Here is a 15,512-nt window from a genome sequence, read left to right as displayed (position 1 = left end):
GGGAGCGGCCCCGCAGCCCGGGCCGCCCCGCCCGCCGCGGCCGCCCCGCCCCGCCGGTCCCCGCCCGCCGTCACGCAGCCGCCGCCGCCGTCGCAGAGCCCGGGGAGGCACCGGGCAGGGGCAGCCGCCGCCGGAGGAGGCCGAGGCGGAGCGGAGCGCGCAGCTGCCGCGGCGGGGGCAGGTAGGGCCGTCCCGGGCGGGGGGTGCCGGGCCGCCCCCTCCGAGCCGTGGGGCGATGCGGGCGGCGGGACCCCGGTCACGGGTCACGTGCGGGAGCGGGGGGAGCCCGCAGCGCGAACCCGCTCACCCGCGGCCCGTCGGAACGGGGATAAAAACCGTGTCCTTACGTAACGCCGGGCATTGCGACACGGGGGCCTGCTGGGGAGGCGCGGGGGGCCGGGGCATCGCGGGCGGCGGGACGGCGGGCGCGGCGGGGTCCCGGCGCCGCATCCCGGGATGCCGGCGGCCGCAGCGCGGAGGCCGAGCTCAGTCAACCGGGCGCCGGCCCCGTGACGGGAGCGGAAAGGTCACTGGGCCACGGCGGGCGTGCGGCTCCTGGCGAGCGCTTCGGCCGGCGGCATCGTTCTGCTCCTGGCCGGGAAGCAAAGGTCGAGGGTGGCTGTACCTGCCCGGGTTTGGCACCGTCTTGACTCTGACATCCTTTTCACCTCCGCGGCCCCGGGATCCTTCTTGCGGGTTGGCAAATTCATTCTGATATGTACCAAAATCCCAAGCCTCAAGCCAAGCAGCCAGACGGGTTTCTTCTTCCATTTTATTCTGCTTATTTTCAGAATGTAGCTTTCTACTTGTGGGTAGTAATGTCAGTTAAAAAAAAAAAAAATCCCCATGTCTCTGCTTTCCCCTCCCGTCCCTTGCACTGTGGGGCCACAGCAGCATTTGCCTCGATTCTGCCTTGTCACAGCCCTTCCTGGGAACAACTCTTGCTGGAGGGGGGAAAAGTCTTTGAGTCATTCAGTCTTTCGGTATTTGCCAAAAAAAAAAAAAAAAAAGAAAAAAAAAAGAAAAGAAAGGGTAACAAAATTTTCAGAAAATGGAGTGGAGCTGACTCATCATCAGTGACCAATGCAGGGTTGTGTCTCTGGGGAATATTTATGGTGATTCCAGCAGAAACAGATCCCAGCTTGTTTCTCAGATGGCTTAGTGAGAATAGAGGTGTGTTGCAGTTTGTTTTGTTGGGTGCAGTGGATGGTTGAATAATCACCTTTCTTAAGGCATTTCACCCGTGATTTTTTGTCAGAAATGGGCTTTTGCATTATTGCAATGACATTCCAGAGTAATGCCTCCCCCCAGCACTCTTCATCAAAGATTTGCACTGATCCATCTTTTCTTCCTGCCCACATTTTGGGGTGTGTGTATGGGGGTGTGAAGGTGTGGTGGAAAATGCTGTTGGCTGTTGCAGCAGCAGGAGGATGTCCCCAGCCCTGGCACTGTTGGGATGGAGGCAGGATGCACAGCTCAGGCCCTCGTGGCTTGGCATCTGCTGCAGGTAGGGAAAAACATCCACCGTTGTAGCAGATGCTCCCCTTCTGTGTGAGCTGTCACATTGTGCTGGAAGACAAAATTCCATTTTAATTACTCATCCCCATAGATCTGGTGCTGGGTGTTCCTGCAGTGGGGCTGGGAGTCAGGGACATGTCCCTTCCTGAGTGTGCTGCCGGGGCGTGCACTGACCTGGGCCCTGCCGTGCTGGTGGCACGGGGTGGGACAGCAGCACTGCTTTTCTCCTTCTCCGCAGGTATTTAACAGAAACAGTTTCCTTTAACATGTAGGGACTGTGGTTCTGTGTTCTTCCCTTCAGTTTGGTATTTACAGTAGCTACAGCAAGCTGCAACATCACCCAAGTCCATTTAATTGACTTATATATGATAGTTTAATATGGGTTTGCCATACAACACTGCAGTTCTTAATGTATACCCATACAATTAAAAGCAGTCTTTCTCTTTCTTTAATTCCATAATTAGTATAGCCTAAATAATAATATTTACATTTGCTATTAAGCGGTTTATTTCCTTTATTTCTCCTCTGTTTATTGGGCTACAGAAGTACTGCATAAACCCTTCTTTAAATCTGCTCCATCATGCATGCAGTTCCAGAGCAAAGCTCCAGCAGGAGAGCTGGGATCCTGAGAGTGTCACAAGGATGCTGGATGGCATTGTAATGCCTGCAAGAAAAGAAATTGTGCACTCCCAGTCTTAAATTTTGAGTCATAATGGTGCATGGATTATATGATGTGGGCGCAGTAAGAAGTTGGAACAGAAAGTGTTGTTAAGTATTGTGTCTAATAATGCCGAGAATTTACAAACCATGTGCTTTTACTGGCTTCTCAAAAGCCTCGTGAATGTGCTCAACTTGATGTTTGACCTCTGTGTGACTGTGCATTTATTTAAGGATGAATGTATTCTTAAATCTCTGCACAGTGGGGCTGCTGAACCTGATCTGAGGCAGACTGTGGGCATGACTTGAAGGGATTTGGGTTCTGGACCATAAAACCCAAAGTATGGAGCCAGCACAAGCTCCCCTGGGAGCCTGGGATGTTTTACAGGGATGCTGTACAGGTGCCAAGTGGAGCTGGTGCCTCCAGCCAGCCATGGGACGTGGAGGGAGCTGGGCCCTGCTCTGAGAGCAAAGCCCCTTCCTTAGTGGTGTATTGACACAGCAGACACTGCCTGGGAAATGGCACTGCCCTGGCTGGTGGTCCAGAAAGGTACCTAAAAGCTACTTCATTCCAAGGAATATTTTTTCCTTTAATGAAGGAGATGAATGACAAATAAATTAGTATTCTTTTTAGCGTCGAGGCAAAAGACCCTCATGTGGGTTTTTCCCCACGCAGACAGACTGTACCTGGTCACATAACCCAATGCTGTCTGTCCCTCCCAGCAGTTCCCAGCAGCTGTAATATGTCCACTCTGCATCTAGCACCTTTTCATGCTTATGGAGGGAGGGAGCTGGAATGTTCGGAACTACTGGTACCATCCAAAAATGGTACATGAGTTCAGATTTATTGGGAAAAAAATGTGGCTAGATAAGGATAAATCCAACCTTTTTACTTTCTTAGCCTTGAATCTGATAGACTGCCATTTGTCTTCATGGGAATTTTATTTCTATAATGGATTTGATTCTTACCTTAAATTTTTAGATTGTTCCTTTTCTCTGTGTAACTCTCATAAACCTGATAAATACGTGCAGAGAAGCTTGAACTTAGGCATGAATGACATTTATCAAGTTTTCCTTTGGTTGCAGCCAATCCTTGTATTTGCCAGAGCACCCTGTGGGTTTGCCACTTTTTGAACCGAATTTGATTTAATTGCCCAGAACTGCATCATAGAGGGAAAATTTTGCCATCTGTGACACTGGAAAATACTCAAATTTGGCCTGCTGTAATGAAATCTTCACTGGGGCTGCCTCTTGGGTCCTGCAGCTCCAAAGGGAGCTCCTGATTCTCTCCCTGTGGCAGTTACAAATCAGGCATTCTTGGAGGTATGCTCACAGCAGCACTCAGAGCTTACTCCTCCTCAGTTCAGGGTTTCTTCAGTCATCACTTGTGCAATGGTGTTTCTTACTCAAGAAAATAGAAATATTTTCCCACTTGGAACACAGTACAGATATTCTACTTGGCCTGCTCTGTGTGGGCATTGAGGTCCATAGTCACGCTGAGCTATTTGCACAGTTGGACAAGGATAAAAGCAGTGAATTCATTTCAGTCCAAACCTAATCTGAGTTAATGTGCAGGGATCCCACTGGTGAAAAGCAAGGGCACTTGGCCACAGCCATTCCTTGATCCTTTAAGAGTTTGAATCCCTGCTAAGCATGCTTGTCTTACAACCTGTACTCGCACAGGATGTAATCAGTTTTGTTTTCCATCTGTTAAACAGGAGGCTTCTTATTAGCCAGTGCAAACAGAATTTTTTTGTTTTGTTCTTGCTGACAGCAGCAAGGGTAACCACCAAGTACACAGCTCCTAGAGTTTTCCACACTCAGCAATTTTAAACACCTTGCTCTGTGTGTGTTACATGGTTTGCCTTACAATCAGCAGGGATTTGGCTTTCAGTATTGTCCCCTAATTATAGTAATTGTCTAAGTGGAGCTCTCTTGTCTCCCACTGTTCTGGGCCCAGACTGCAGCAGTGAAGCAGCCTGGCACAGCTCATGCACCTGATGAGCTTGGCCACAGCCAGAGGGGATACACAGGCATCAAAGAACAAAACTTGGCTTGATGGGCTTGGAGAAGCAAAAAACATGACTGAGGAAATCCAGCACAAAAGTATACAGCATTCATTTATGAAGAAAATATTTTGATTTTATGAAGTCACTCAAAGGGAGTTTTGATAAAATAGATCTGATAGATTCTGAGATGCAGCTGGCAGAGCGGTGCATTATCTTTCAAAGTGATGCTTATTTGATTTTTCAAATGTAGAGATTTGTAATATTTTTAATTTTTGATGATGCTAAATGGTAATATCCATCAGAGGAGGGTTCTCATGGGGCCGGGCTGCTCTGGCAAGGCAGAAGCATTTGCTGTACACAGACAGCTCTTAGTGACTCCTGCCATCCCTCTCCTGAGTGCTGCCTGAATTGGGGGGTGATTTCCAAGCAGGGCATTGTATCTGCTTTTAGTGACTTCAATGAGGAACAGAGGAATTACTCACACAAATATGGTAATCCTTTCTTAGGGTTTTTTTCTGCTTATGTTTTTGGGGTTTTTTCCTCCTTTTTTAAGGCTGATTTTATGTATAAACATTAAATCTCTGCTTTTTTATGTTTTCACAAAACAAAACCAAGCAGAGACATTTAGGTCCAATACATGCAGCTAAAACTGTTTTGGAATATGAATTTAAAAAAAAATTAACTTCCTTAGCTGGTTGTGTATTTGGGGATGCATTTTAATACTGGACTATGACTGGAAAGAAATGACATGCACCCAAGTAGTCTGCAACTGAAGCTACATCATAGTATGTGCCCTTGAATTCTACTTTACATTCTCAAAAGACTGTTGGCTTTTATTTAGCCACCAGATCTGTTTTGTTCCCTCTAGGAAAGGGATTCTTCCTTTCTGCAGTGGCAATATCCGGCTTTAGCAGGTACCAGCTTGTTGTCTAAAGTGCTTGAGGCACCGAGGGACTGCTGAAAGTCCCTATCTGATCTTCATGGGGTGGTGAGCTTGCCTGAGGACTGCATCCCAGCCTGCAGCCAGAGAGATATTAAAGCACCCTTGTGTTCAGAGCTAGTGAGTTTGTGTGGGCTTTAAAGCAGTAGTTTTCTGCTTACACTGAATACTCTAGAGTAAGAATGTCAGGCAGTTTTTTAAGCATTTGCATGCATATGTAGTAGACTGCTTATTACTTTTGAATAGCCAAAAAGTTTGTGAATGTGGAATTTTAGTGCAACATCTGGTTTTGGGAGGATTAGCTTTATCAATATGATTTAGCTCCTTTGCTGTGTAGAATTTGGAAATCTTGTCTACAAAGACAGAAGATGTGCACCATTTCAGATAGCTTGACTTTATTTCCCCTAAAGAAATGACTTTATTTCAATAAGGGAGTGGAAATTATTTAACTTGGATAAAAAAGGATATTCGCTTGGTTTGTTCCTCTCAGGATCCTATTTTCTCCTCTGTATATGGTGAGACAGTTTTCCCAATGGTTGAGAAAATGGGATGCATTTATTGCTTTTGCAGGAGGCCACTGAACTAAGAATTTCAGGGCCTGCTGAGCATGGGAATGTGAGGACCTCCGTGGCAGTGTGGGCATCCCTGAGAAACAAAACACAGTGGAGAAAGCTACCTCTGTGGTGTCCCCACTACTGGGCTGTGCCTTTGCAGGGAGCCCCAGTCTGCATTTTGCTGCTGAAGTGGGGTTGTGGCTGCCCTCCCGATGGCCTGACTTCACAGGGTGACCTCCCTGCAGTCTGAATTTTTCTCACAAAGATAATTTTTTCTCAGGTGCACAGAAAAACACTTAAAGGTCAACGTCTAAGGAGACATCTTAACCCATTAATAGCAATAGCAAAGTCAAAGAAAACTACAGCATAAGAATGACCATTTATTGATTTTGCTGACATAAATGTTATCCATCTGCTGTTCTGAATTAGGGGAAGAGAGATGTTCTGATGGTAGATGCTTATTCTGGTTACATTTCCTTTGTGAATGAGTTGGGGCCCTAATGCTTTACATCAGAATCCAGAGATCCACTGCGAGAAACAGGAGAAGCATTTCCAAGAAATGGTTTGAAAAAAACATAAGTCCGTTCATGCAGTTACACTGATAAGGAAACAACAGTTGACTCTGGCAAGGCATAGAAAGTTCCTTTTCTTTTAATATGTATTTGCTCTGCAGCCTGTTTCACATCCTCAGTGGCAACTACACGGTCATTACTGCTGCTGGCTCCCGAGCAAAATGAAATCACACTGTTTGCAACAGCTGCTTTCTTCAGGCTGTATTTAAATGGTGGGTGGGGGATACAAAAAGGGGCTCTAATGGCAGTAAGTTTCTTGTTGCTTAAATGAATTAAGTAAGTTTCTGAACACTGTAGTTTCCTTTTTTTTTATTTATTAAATTTTCCTTTCCAGAAAATGGCTGTTCCACCTGCTTATGCTGACCTGGGCAAATCTGCCAGAGATATTTTCACCAAGGGATATGGTAAATAAAGCCAAAATAAGTTTAGTCTTTTGCTGTCTGCCTAATTCCTGAAACTGTTGGGGTTTTATAACTTTCCCCTGAGAAATACTCCAATCATTTCCATTAGCATCGACAGAATCACAGCTTCACATTGCCCTTACTGTTTGTAAAGGGAGGGTAACTTACTTTTCTTTTGATAAAATTCTTCCTGTTCCACATAGAACTGTTGTTGGTTGTGAGAGAAAATTGTTGTGAGAGAAAATTGTGTGCTGTATTTTGGCTGCGCCCTTGTATTGATAAGCAGGATCACTGATGGCAGTAGTTTGCTTATGAACAGAATGCTGCTCACTGTGAATAAAAGTATTATTACTTAGTTTGGTCTCAGTTATATTGCTGAGGTCAATAGGATTCATCAGTCAACTGCTATCTGGAGTACAAGCTGCTTCTTAGAAACACACGGTTTGATAACTGTGCCCTTTTTAACTATTTAATAGTTCACAGGTGATTTAGAAGAGAGTTTTAAGAAATAAATCAGAAATGCTTTTCAAATCAGCATATAAATGATTCATATTTTTTTCTCACTCCCTAGGTTTTGGGTTAATAAAGCTTGACTTGAAAACAAGATCAGAAAATGGACTGGTGAGTTTGGAAGCACACTGAAATCCAAAATATTGTGGTGGTCTTGTGATTACTGTCTATTTCTTTTTAAAATAAATATATTTGTATTTATATGAACTAATGTTTAGTAAATTATAATGACCGATATGTTCTACTAGTATAAGCATCTGCCTCATTGCATATAAGTATATTGACAAATACATATATTGTATGCATAAATTATTTTTCTTCTTTTAGGAATTTACAAGCTCAGGTTCAGCAAACTCAGAAACAAGCAAAGTCAGTGGTAGTTTGGAAACAAAATACAGATGGGTGGAATATGGATTGATGTTCACAGAAAAGTGGAACACTGACAACACACTAGGCACTGAGATTACTCTGGAAGATCAGGTAATTTTTGGTTCCCAAAAAGCAATTTGCAAATTTACTTACGCCAATCTCTAACTAGAAATTCAACCGGTGAATTTCTTTTCTGTTCAGCTTGCACGGGGCCTGAAGCTGACCTTTGACTCCACCTTCTCTCCTAACACTGGGTAAGAAGTGAGTAAGCTAAAGTGACAAAAAAGGCATTTTTAATTTTTTGTCCTGAGATATCAAGACCAATAAAAAATCAGCCTATTATCAGTGTATGATAAAATCATGTACATCTCACTGAAATCTTAGTGTTAATAATCCCTTTTTAATCCTTAATTATAGCAAGCAAACTTAAACACAATAGCTTGAAAATTATAGTTAGAATTAGAGAGTGAAGAAAAAGTTGTGGTTTTGCTCCATTGTGTATTTCTGGCCATGTCAGAGGATGAGCTGCTGCCTTAATAAAAGCACTAAACAAGTCAGCTGTAATGCAAAGCTTAACAAGCTCCAGGGCCAGTTGGCCACAGCTCTGACAGGTTGACACAGAACTGGGCTCTTGTCCCAAGCTGAATTTATCATCCGAATTCTTGCAGGCCACAGTGTGCCTTGCTGCTGGATGGGTATTTCTGACATGGTGATTGGATGCATGTTTTATGTGGGCCAGAGGGATTAAGCAGCAGCTGTAGGTCTAGATGTTGGTTTATTTTTTTCCCCGATTATCTTCTTGCAAGCAGTGCTGCCAGTGAGTCAAAATACTCTGCTCATCAGTTTCCCAGAGCAGCATACTGCACTGCAGGCTCTCAGGGTAATAGTCCCCGGGGAGCTTCCACCCTGTCTTTTAGATCTAGTGTTCTGCATTGTCAACTGCTTTCAGTCCACTCCTAATTCCAGATTAATTAGATATTTTTGTTAATCAGAATATTCTCATGTAGACTTTTAAAATTATTTCTTAACTGGTAGGATTCTTAGAGAAATTAAAAGGAAAAACCTTGTTCAAGAACGATGTTACAGGTGTAGAACTATTTCTTGGGCACTTCACAGACACTGTAGTTATGATTGCCTCAAGAGGACTGTTAAATGTGGGTAAATGGAGTGATATTCAATCCTGGTGTGACCTGGCTTAGTTTGACAGTGATGCACCATGTCTGAATATGAGACTTCTTCTCTCCCTCCGTATTACTTACTGACTCTGATGAATCTTTCAGCAGGTAAAATAATTTTTTGGAGCACTCTGTGTTCTTATCTCTGTCCCTGTGACATTGCTGGTAGAGGTTCCGCTGACTTTTACAGAAGTTGCAGATGAGTGCTTTTGGCACTCCTGCACTTTATTTCTGATTCTGCAAAACACAAGAAATTCCTGGGTCTGAGCTAATAATAAAAAAGAGATCAGTCTCTGTGTGAGTCTGATACGGCACCGATTTGAAATTTCAAATCAATCTTGACTTTCCCAGAAAGATTTCTGTAAAGATTTGGTCAAAGACAGAAGACACTTGTAAAAAGAGAAGAAAAAAATCTTAAATAAGAGTAGGTGAATATATTAGACATAACTCTCTTGCCTTGTGAGGGTCTGCACCCTTGATGTAAATCAACCTAAGGACACAAGAGAAAATACTGGTCTGACCAATAGTATAAAAATAAAGAGGTGACTCAGGAGAGTTTATTTCTGCCTTAACCTGGCAGCTTTCTGGTGGCTGTAAATGGCTGTGACCATTAAAGTCCACAAAGTACCATAAAGAGAAATGGGAATGTCAGAGCCACGGAAGCACCCTGCTTGCTTCACAGCAGAGACTTTCCCTCAGGAAACTGCAAAGTAGTGATTTCCTAATGTCTGTCACAGTAAATAAAATTACCCAGTTCACTAGGATTGTCTAAAAATTGTTTGCCTGGGACAGGCAAGCAAGTCTGCTGTTGGGGACTTCTGGTGGCAAACCTGTAAACTTCTACAGTTTCCATTCCTTCCCTATACGTACCAAACTTCCAAAACCATCGTATCAGTTGGAGATGAGGATATGGTTTTGTCACTTCCCATCTGTGTGCAGCTGCGTTTCAGAAAACAGTCCAGAAGCGCTTTGTGGGGCACCACACCACATTTTACTGCTCATTTGCAAAGAATTCACTGTAGCTGACTTAGGGTTTTGTAAAGGTGAACACTCAGAAGGTTGACATGCCATGTGGCTCTCCAGGGATGTACACACTGTCTTCAGGAACTATTACACTGAGTTAAAGTGAGTGATATGATGGAATTGCTGCCTACAGGTGCACCTTTGCAAAAATATGATATCTTTCTTTTCTCTTTAGGAAAAAGAGTGCTAAAATTAAGTCGGGGTACAAAAGGGAGCACATCAACATCGGCTGTGACATGGATTTTGATATTGCTGGTCCTTCGATACGTGGAGCTCTCGTGCTTGGCTATGAGGGGTGGCTGGCAGGCTACCAAATGACTTTTGAGACAGCAAAGTCTAGAGTAACTCAGAGCAACTTCGCTGTTGGCTATAAGACTGATGAATTCCAGCTTCATACTAATGTGTAAGTACTGGCAGACAGGCACTAAAAAGGAATTTGGAATGATTTTAACGCTTACTAAACAGTGAAGGGGTCAGAGGTTCAGCAATGGTGAACAAGGGAATGGTGAATTTGAAATTAATTCTTCATTAAAGATGTCAAGCTGTATTTTTTCAGCTGCATTACTTTTTCTTTGAATTATGTGGGTGAGGGAGTGAATGATGGAAAGAACTGGAACTCACTGAGCACCAAGGGTCCAGTGTCTGTCTAGCAGATAAAGGACTATTAGAATCCATTAGTGATATAATAAAGATTATAAAACTTGTACAAATACTGTTTGTGAAAGCTGAAATAAAAGCAGTGCTTTCCTTTTACAACTGTCAACATCAAACAAAACGGTGGGTTGATGCGTAGATGAAGGAGTTAATCAGAGGATGAACAAGAACAGGCAAAAGGGAGTGACTGGAAGAGACAGGGACTGGGTTTGTTTTAGTACTGGAAGGGATATTGTGTAAAAGTTTATTTGGTATTGCAACTTCAAATAATCTATTTACACAAGTATTTGTCCTTCCTGAATGTATCAACAGTAGGAAACCAGGATCAAATTCCATGAAAACCTTGATTTCTCTGTCTCCCCTTCTCCTGAAAAGGCAATTTATACCTTTAGGGAAGACAGTTTTTTAAGATTAGGTAATCCCTAATCCGTTCTCCTGGCCCCCCCTTTCTGTGCCCTTGGGTAATTGGATATTTTGCATGTAGCAGAGCTATTCCAGGCTGTTTCCATCTAGGGGTTGAACAATTTTGCCTTCCTAGAGCTACTTCTTCAAAGGCCTTCATGTTCTTTCATGCTGCTTTTTCAGCGATGTGGTTTAGGAAGCTCCTGCTGCCTTACAGAACAATCGAACCCCCACAGCCCAGACAGTGTGTTTGAAGGATTGCCAAAGCACAAAAATGTGGGCAGAAAACTTCCAGCAAAACCATATGTGGGGTCCCCTTCCACTTAGGGATTAGAAGTTGCTCCTTCAAGTGCAATGACTTTCAATGTAGTTGTGCTGTAGCAGTTCAAAACATTATATTATTGGCTTTCGCTATAAAATGCCGTGGTTGTTATTACTCTTAATGAAAGCAACAGCAGAAACTCATAACAGCAGTGAGGGCTCAGATCTGTTTCTGGTATTCCAGGGGGTCTGTTTCTCAGGTTGCTGTTACTGTACAAAACCACAGATGTATGATACGAATAGAAGTCTTATTTATTGTTAATAATAGATTAGGTAGGTGATTGATGTATTTCAGCTTTGAAAATGTGTCAGAGCTTTTATTTAATCCCAGAAGGAGTTATGTGGGGAACTCCCCTCTCTAGGCTGCTTGGTTTTTACATCTACACAGGTCAGTGTTTCACTGGGATACTGTGGCAGAGCAGATAATGTAACTAGGTGGGACTTGAAGTGTGGGGTTTTTTTTGTTCCTAGCATTACACAAACCAGCTGGGGACTCCAGTAAGTTAGTTGCCTTAAGGGTGCCTTAATATATTAGTTTTCATAGGGGGCTAGTGTTTTTTTTTTTTAATCTACATAAGAAGTACTATTATCTGCATAAAAAGTGCTATTATTACTATTAGAGTTAAAAAGAAGTTGACTTTATTATTATTATTTAATAATAAAACCAGGAGGTAGGGCTGGATAATTTCTAGTTTTAAATATGACTTTCCTCATTTTTTAAGCATAGCTCAGACCGCCCCCCTAATGTTGCAGGTCAAGACAGAGCTGTGTGGGAACCTTGCACAAAATCTGCCTGTATAACCAGCTCTCCTCAGTCCTTTTTAATCCCTCCTTTTCTTGAGAGCCAAGCACATGCAGTTAATGTGAGCTTCAGTCTTATCTGAAGTAAGTATTGTAGTGTTGTTTTGGAAGAATTGCTCTAACAATTTAAAAGGCTATTGCTATTGCTTGAACTTTTAGATAGGCATATCACTGCTGTTTGTGCAACTTTTATGAACTAAAGAATATCAGACCAGAGGGGTAAAAGGGAAAAGATACTAAATCTACCCCTTTTTGTAATTACTAAAGGTCTGGTGTACTCTAATAATTGGAACCAGATTATTTCACATTTAGAAATAACTGCACATCTTCCTGGGGTTTAAAGCCTGTTTTCTACAATATATTTGTATCCTCTCTTTAAGAAAATAAGCAACAATGGAAATTCAGATGCTCTCTGGTTTATGAGGAGTGCAAGGCCTTTAAGAGTCTTTTGGCATTGTTTTTATGATCTGCATGCTCTAACGTTTTGCCTTTTATTTACCACACTTTATTCCTCTGTGACATTGGGGCAGTAGTAATTGGAAGTTATGCTGCTCATCATTCAGCTGTGGGTCAGTGCCCTCTGCAAAGCAAAATTAGTTCCATTTCTGTTTCTACTCCATAGACCATAGCACAGATGTACTGTAAGGACTGTTGCAAATGGAATTCATTTGCAATAGCCTATAGACTTGCCCAGTAAGTTGGCAACTTCCCTTGTGATAGAGTTCCTCTGTGTCTGGCAAAAGCATGCTGACATGGCAGTTTTGGGATGACTCGGGCTCTGTGACTGGGGTACAGCCCTCTCAGGGCCCAAGGAGACATTTGCCAGGGAAAATAATTATTTCAGAGACGTGCAGGGAAAAATAAGTGTCTACTACAAAGACTCCCATCTACAGGAAAGGGAAAATTGGAAGCTGTCATCGTTGGTCTAATTTTTGATAGTGTGTCGTGGGGGTTTTTTGGGTTCATGGGTTCAGTTTCAGAACTTGTTGAAATATAACAATCTGCAATGAATTGAAGCATCTAAAAATAACCAATCTGGCCTAATGTCTCTATCTTAATTGTTGCAGGGATATTTAGTGAGGTGTAAGTGGATGTTGTGTAAATACAGCTCTTACTGGAAAAATGAAAGATGATTGTTTTGGGGTGCTGTTTACACTAATGCATTCCTTCCAGGAATGACGGAACGGAATTTGGCGGCTCCATTTACCAGAAGGTGAATGATAAACTGGAAACTGCTGTGAATCTTGCTTGGACAGCTGGAAATAGCAACACTCGCTTTGGAATAGCAGCCAAGTATCAGATTGACCCAGATGCCTCTTTTTCTGTGAGTCCTGTGCATGTACATTTATATGCATTTGAAAATAAGTGCCTGTAATGGAAATGGAAAGCTGCCTTTCCATCAGCAGAGCACGGTCTTGATGCAGTTCTGTGCTGTGTAGTTGGCACATGGATCTGTTTGTTTTGGTTTTGGCAGCCTGAGAGCACAGCTATTGGATTTTCCTTAAAAGAGACACAGAAAGTTTCACTGTATTACTGGGCACTATTTTGAGATTGTTTTTGTGTCAGTCTGGACAAAATTAAAAATGATGTTAACCCATTCTTTTCTACAGTGACTGTAGATTCTTTGAGATTTGGGATTTAAGTTATTTTATAATAGGTTTAAAAGCTGTTGCATAATTCTCAGGCACAGAGGACATTAAAGAAAGATACTAAATTATTTACTAAATTTACTATTTATTACTAAATAATGCTTTATTGTTTCCCTTTAAGGCTAAAGTGAACAACTCCAGTCTGATTGGGTTAGGATACACTCAGACTTTAAAGCCAGGTAAGTCCATGTAGAAAAAGGTCAGAATCAATAAAGATACTTCAATCTTGAAATATCAGAACTTTCTGGTGATAAAGTGTGATGGGTTTTGTAAGACTGCTCTTGCTTGGCAAGCCAATGATGAACTTTTCTCGGGACAGTTTTCTTAATTCTGGATATCTATTGGAAGCAGAATTATTAGAGACCATTTTCCACTGACAAAGTCAAATAGTCTTTCATGTGGATATAAAATATGTCTATAATTATTTGTGTCACAGATAAGTAACTAAATTTTTAGTATTTCAGAGGCCTCCTGTTACTGAGTTTATTCTTCTTAAAAATGTGACTTTCTCAAGGTCCCCTGGCCCAGGAAGGGGACAGTCTTACTGCTGCAAAATTGGTTTCAATGTAGTGTAATAAATCTGCTGCCAGAATACTGAGCAGATTGACATGAGATATTACAGCATATGGGGCTTGGGCTTTTTCATACCCAGATTTTAAAGTGGTTTAGAAAGGTGAGTATGTATCAAGGTCCCCGGTTTTTGTAATTCTGGACTCTAAAATTAGATTAATCAGTAGACCAGTAGCAGTGAATTGGCTCAGAGCTTTAATTAGTTGGAGTGATAAAAAGCAGAATCTATCATCATGGTTTATTATAAATTTCATAATTCAGAAAGATTTCTTATCTGCAGTTTGTTTTAAAATGCCCAGTCCTTCCAAGGCCAGCTGCCAAATCCCATTAACTTGGCTACCCAATAAATTAAAGCAGTAACAGACATAGCAGTTCCTGAACATAAAGCTCATTCCAAGTTTTAAATTGACTTTTCTCTCCTTTTTCTCTATTTTACAGGTATCAAACTGACATTGTCAGCTTTGTTGGATGGCAAGAATGTCAATGCAGGGGGTCACAAACTTGGTCTAGGATTGGAATTTGAAGCATAAGGAGTGATTTCACAATTGCTAATCTGAAAATACAGCATAGCTACCTTCAGAAAATAGTGTACCTTTCAGTGTTTTGTCTGGGGTGCAAGTGTTGCTACGTATCTGTCCTGCTAGTCCTGGTTAAAGACAGCTAAGCTTTAAAAATGATGTTGTTAAAGAAGTGGAGACAAAATCACAAATAAAAAATCCTAGCTTTTTTTCTTTATGTAATTGCTCATCACATCTGTCAACTGCCATGTGATAAGAAGAAGGAGGGTGTTGATTACCTCTGCTAATATATTGATGGCATAAGGAATGTGTTAATGTTATAAAACCTGGGAATTGCAGACCACTATATTGTACTGTTCACTGTGTAAGCAAAACGTTCTGATGCCTAAGGTTTCAGTCAGTAAGTGAGGGAATGTGCAAACTCGTCTGAAAAAGGGATTTTAAAATTTATTTTTTTAGATATGTGTTTCATCAATGGTTTGTCTTACTTGGTTATCCCACACCTACTGCTGTCTCCGGAACGCTTTAGGTTGTCCACCTTGTCCAAGTCCTTGTGGAGGAGGTTTGATGTGACTCAGCGAATACTGCCTGTCCCATGTTGTGGTTCCTTCCCCTTGCACTGATGAAAAGCTTGTAAAATGGACATAACCAGGGAAGAGTCTTTGCAACTGCAATCACATAGTTGCATCACTAATTCTAAAATGGAGTTTTCTTTTATTACCACTTTTTTTTAGCAACTAAATGGGTACATTTTTAGAGAGTCTTCCATTTTGTGTGGAACTAGACCCCAAAATGCTGTACTTGACACTACTAAAAATGGATAAAAAACCCAAACTTGACTTGAATAAAATATTGAAATGTCATCTTTT

General features: G+C 42.0%; 1 protein-coding gene across 1 annotated transcript; it reads left to right on the top strand.

Moving 5' to 3' along the window:
* Positions 1-74: 74 nt before the first annotated feature.
* VDAC1 (voltage dependent anion channel 1) lies at positions 75-15,506 on the top strand. Its single transcript, XM_066197099.1, has 9 exons — positions 75-181; positions 6,585-6,654; positions 7,223-7,272; positions 7,489-7,641; positions 7,732-7,784; positions 9,904-10,131; positions 13,080-13,230; positions 13,677-13,734; positions 14,564-15,506. Exons 2-9 carry the CDS (start codon positions 6,588-6,590, stop codon positions 14,653-14,655), a joined length of 852 nt encoding a protein of 283 aa, XP_066053196.1. The 5' UTR covers positions 75-181; positions 6,585-6,587; the 3' UTR covers positions 14,656-15,506.
* Positions 15,507-15,512: the final 6 nt, after the last annotated feature.

Source organism: Chamaea fasciata, unplaced genomic scaffold, assembly GCF_029207755.1.
Source record: "Chamaea fasciata isolate MVZ Bird 193981 ecotype frontalis unplaced genomic scaffold, bChaFas1.0.hap1 SCAF_15, whole genome shotgun sequence".
Classification (NCBI taxonomy): Eukaryota; Metazoa; Chordata; class Aves; order Passeriformes; family Sylviidae; genus Chamaea; species Chamaea fasciata.
This window is presented reverse-complemented; position numbering and strand designations above follow the sequence as displayed.

Coding starts and splice junctions, on each gene's coding strand:
- VDAC1 (XM_066197099.1), top strand. CDS start 6,588: ATGGCTGTTCCACCTGCTTATGCTGACCTGGGCAAATCTGCCAGAGAT. Junction 7,273..7,488: donor CAAGATCAGAAAATGGACTG/GTGAGTTTGGAA, acceptor TTCTTCTTTTAG/GAATTTACAAGCTCAGGTTC. Junction 13,735..14,563: donor CACTCAGACTTTAAAGCCAG/GTAAGTCCATGT, acceptor TCTATTTTACAG/GTATCAAACTGACATTGTCA.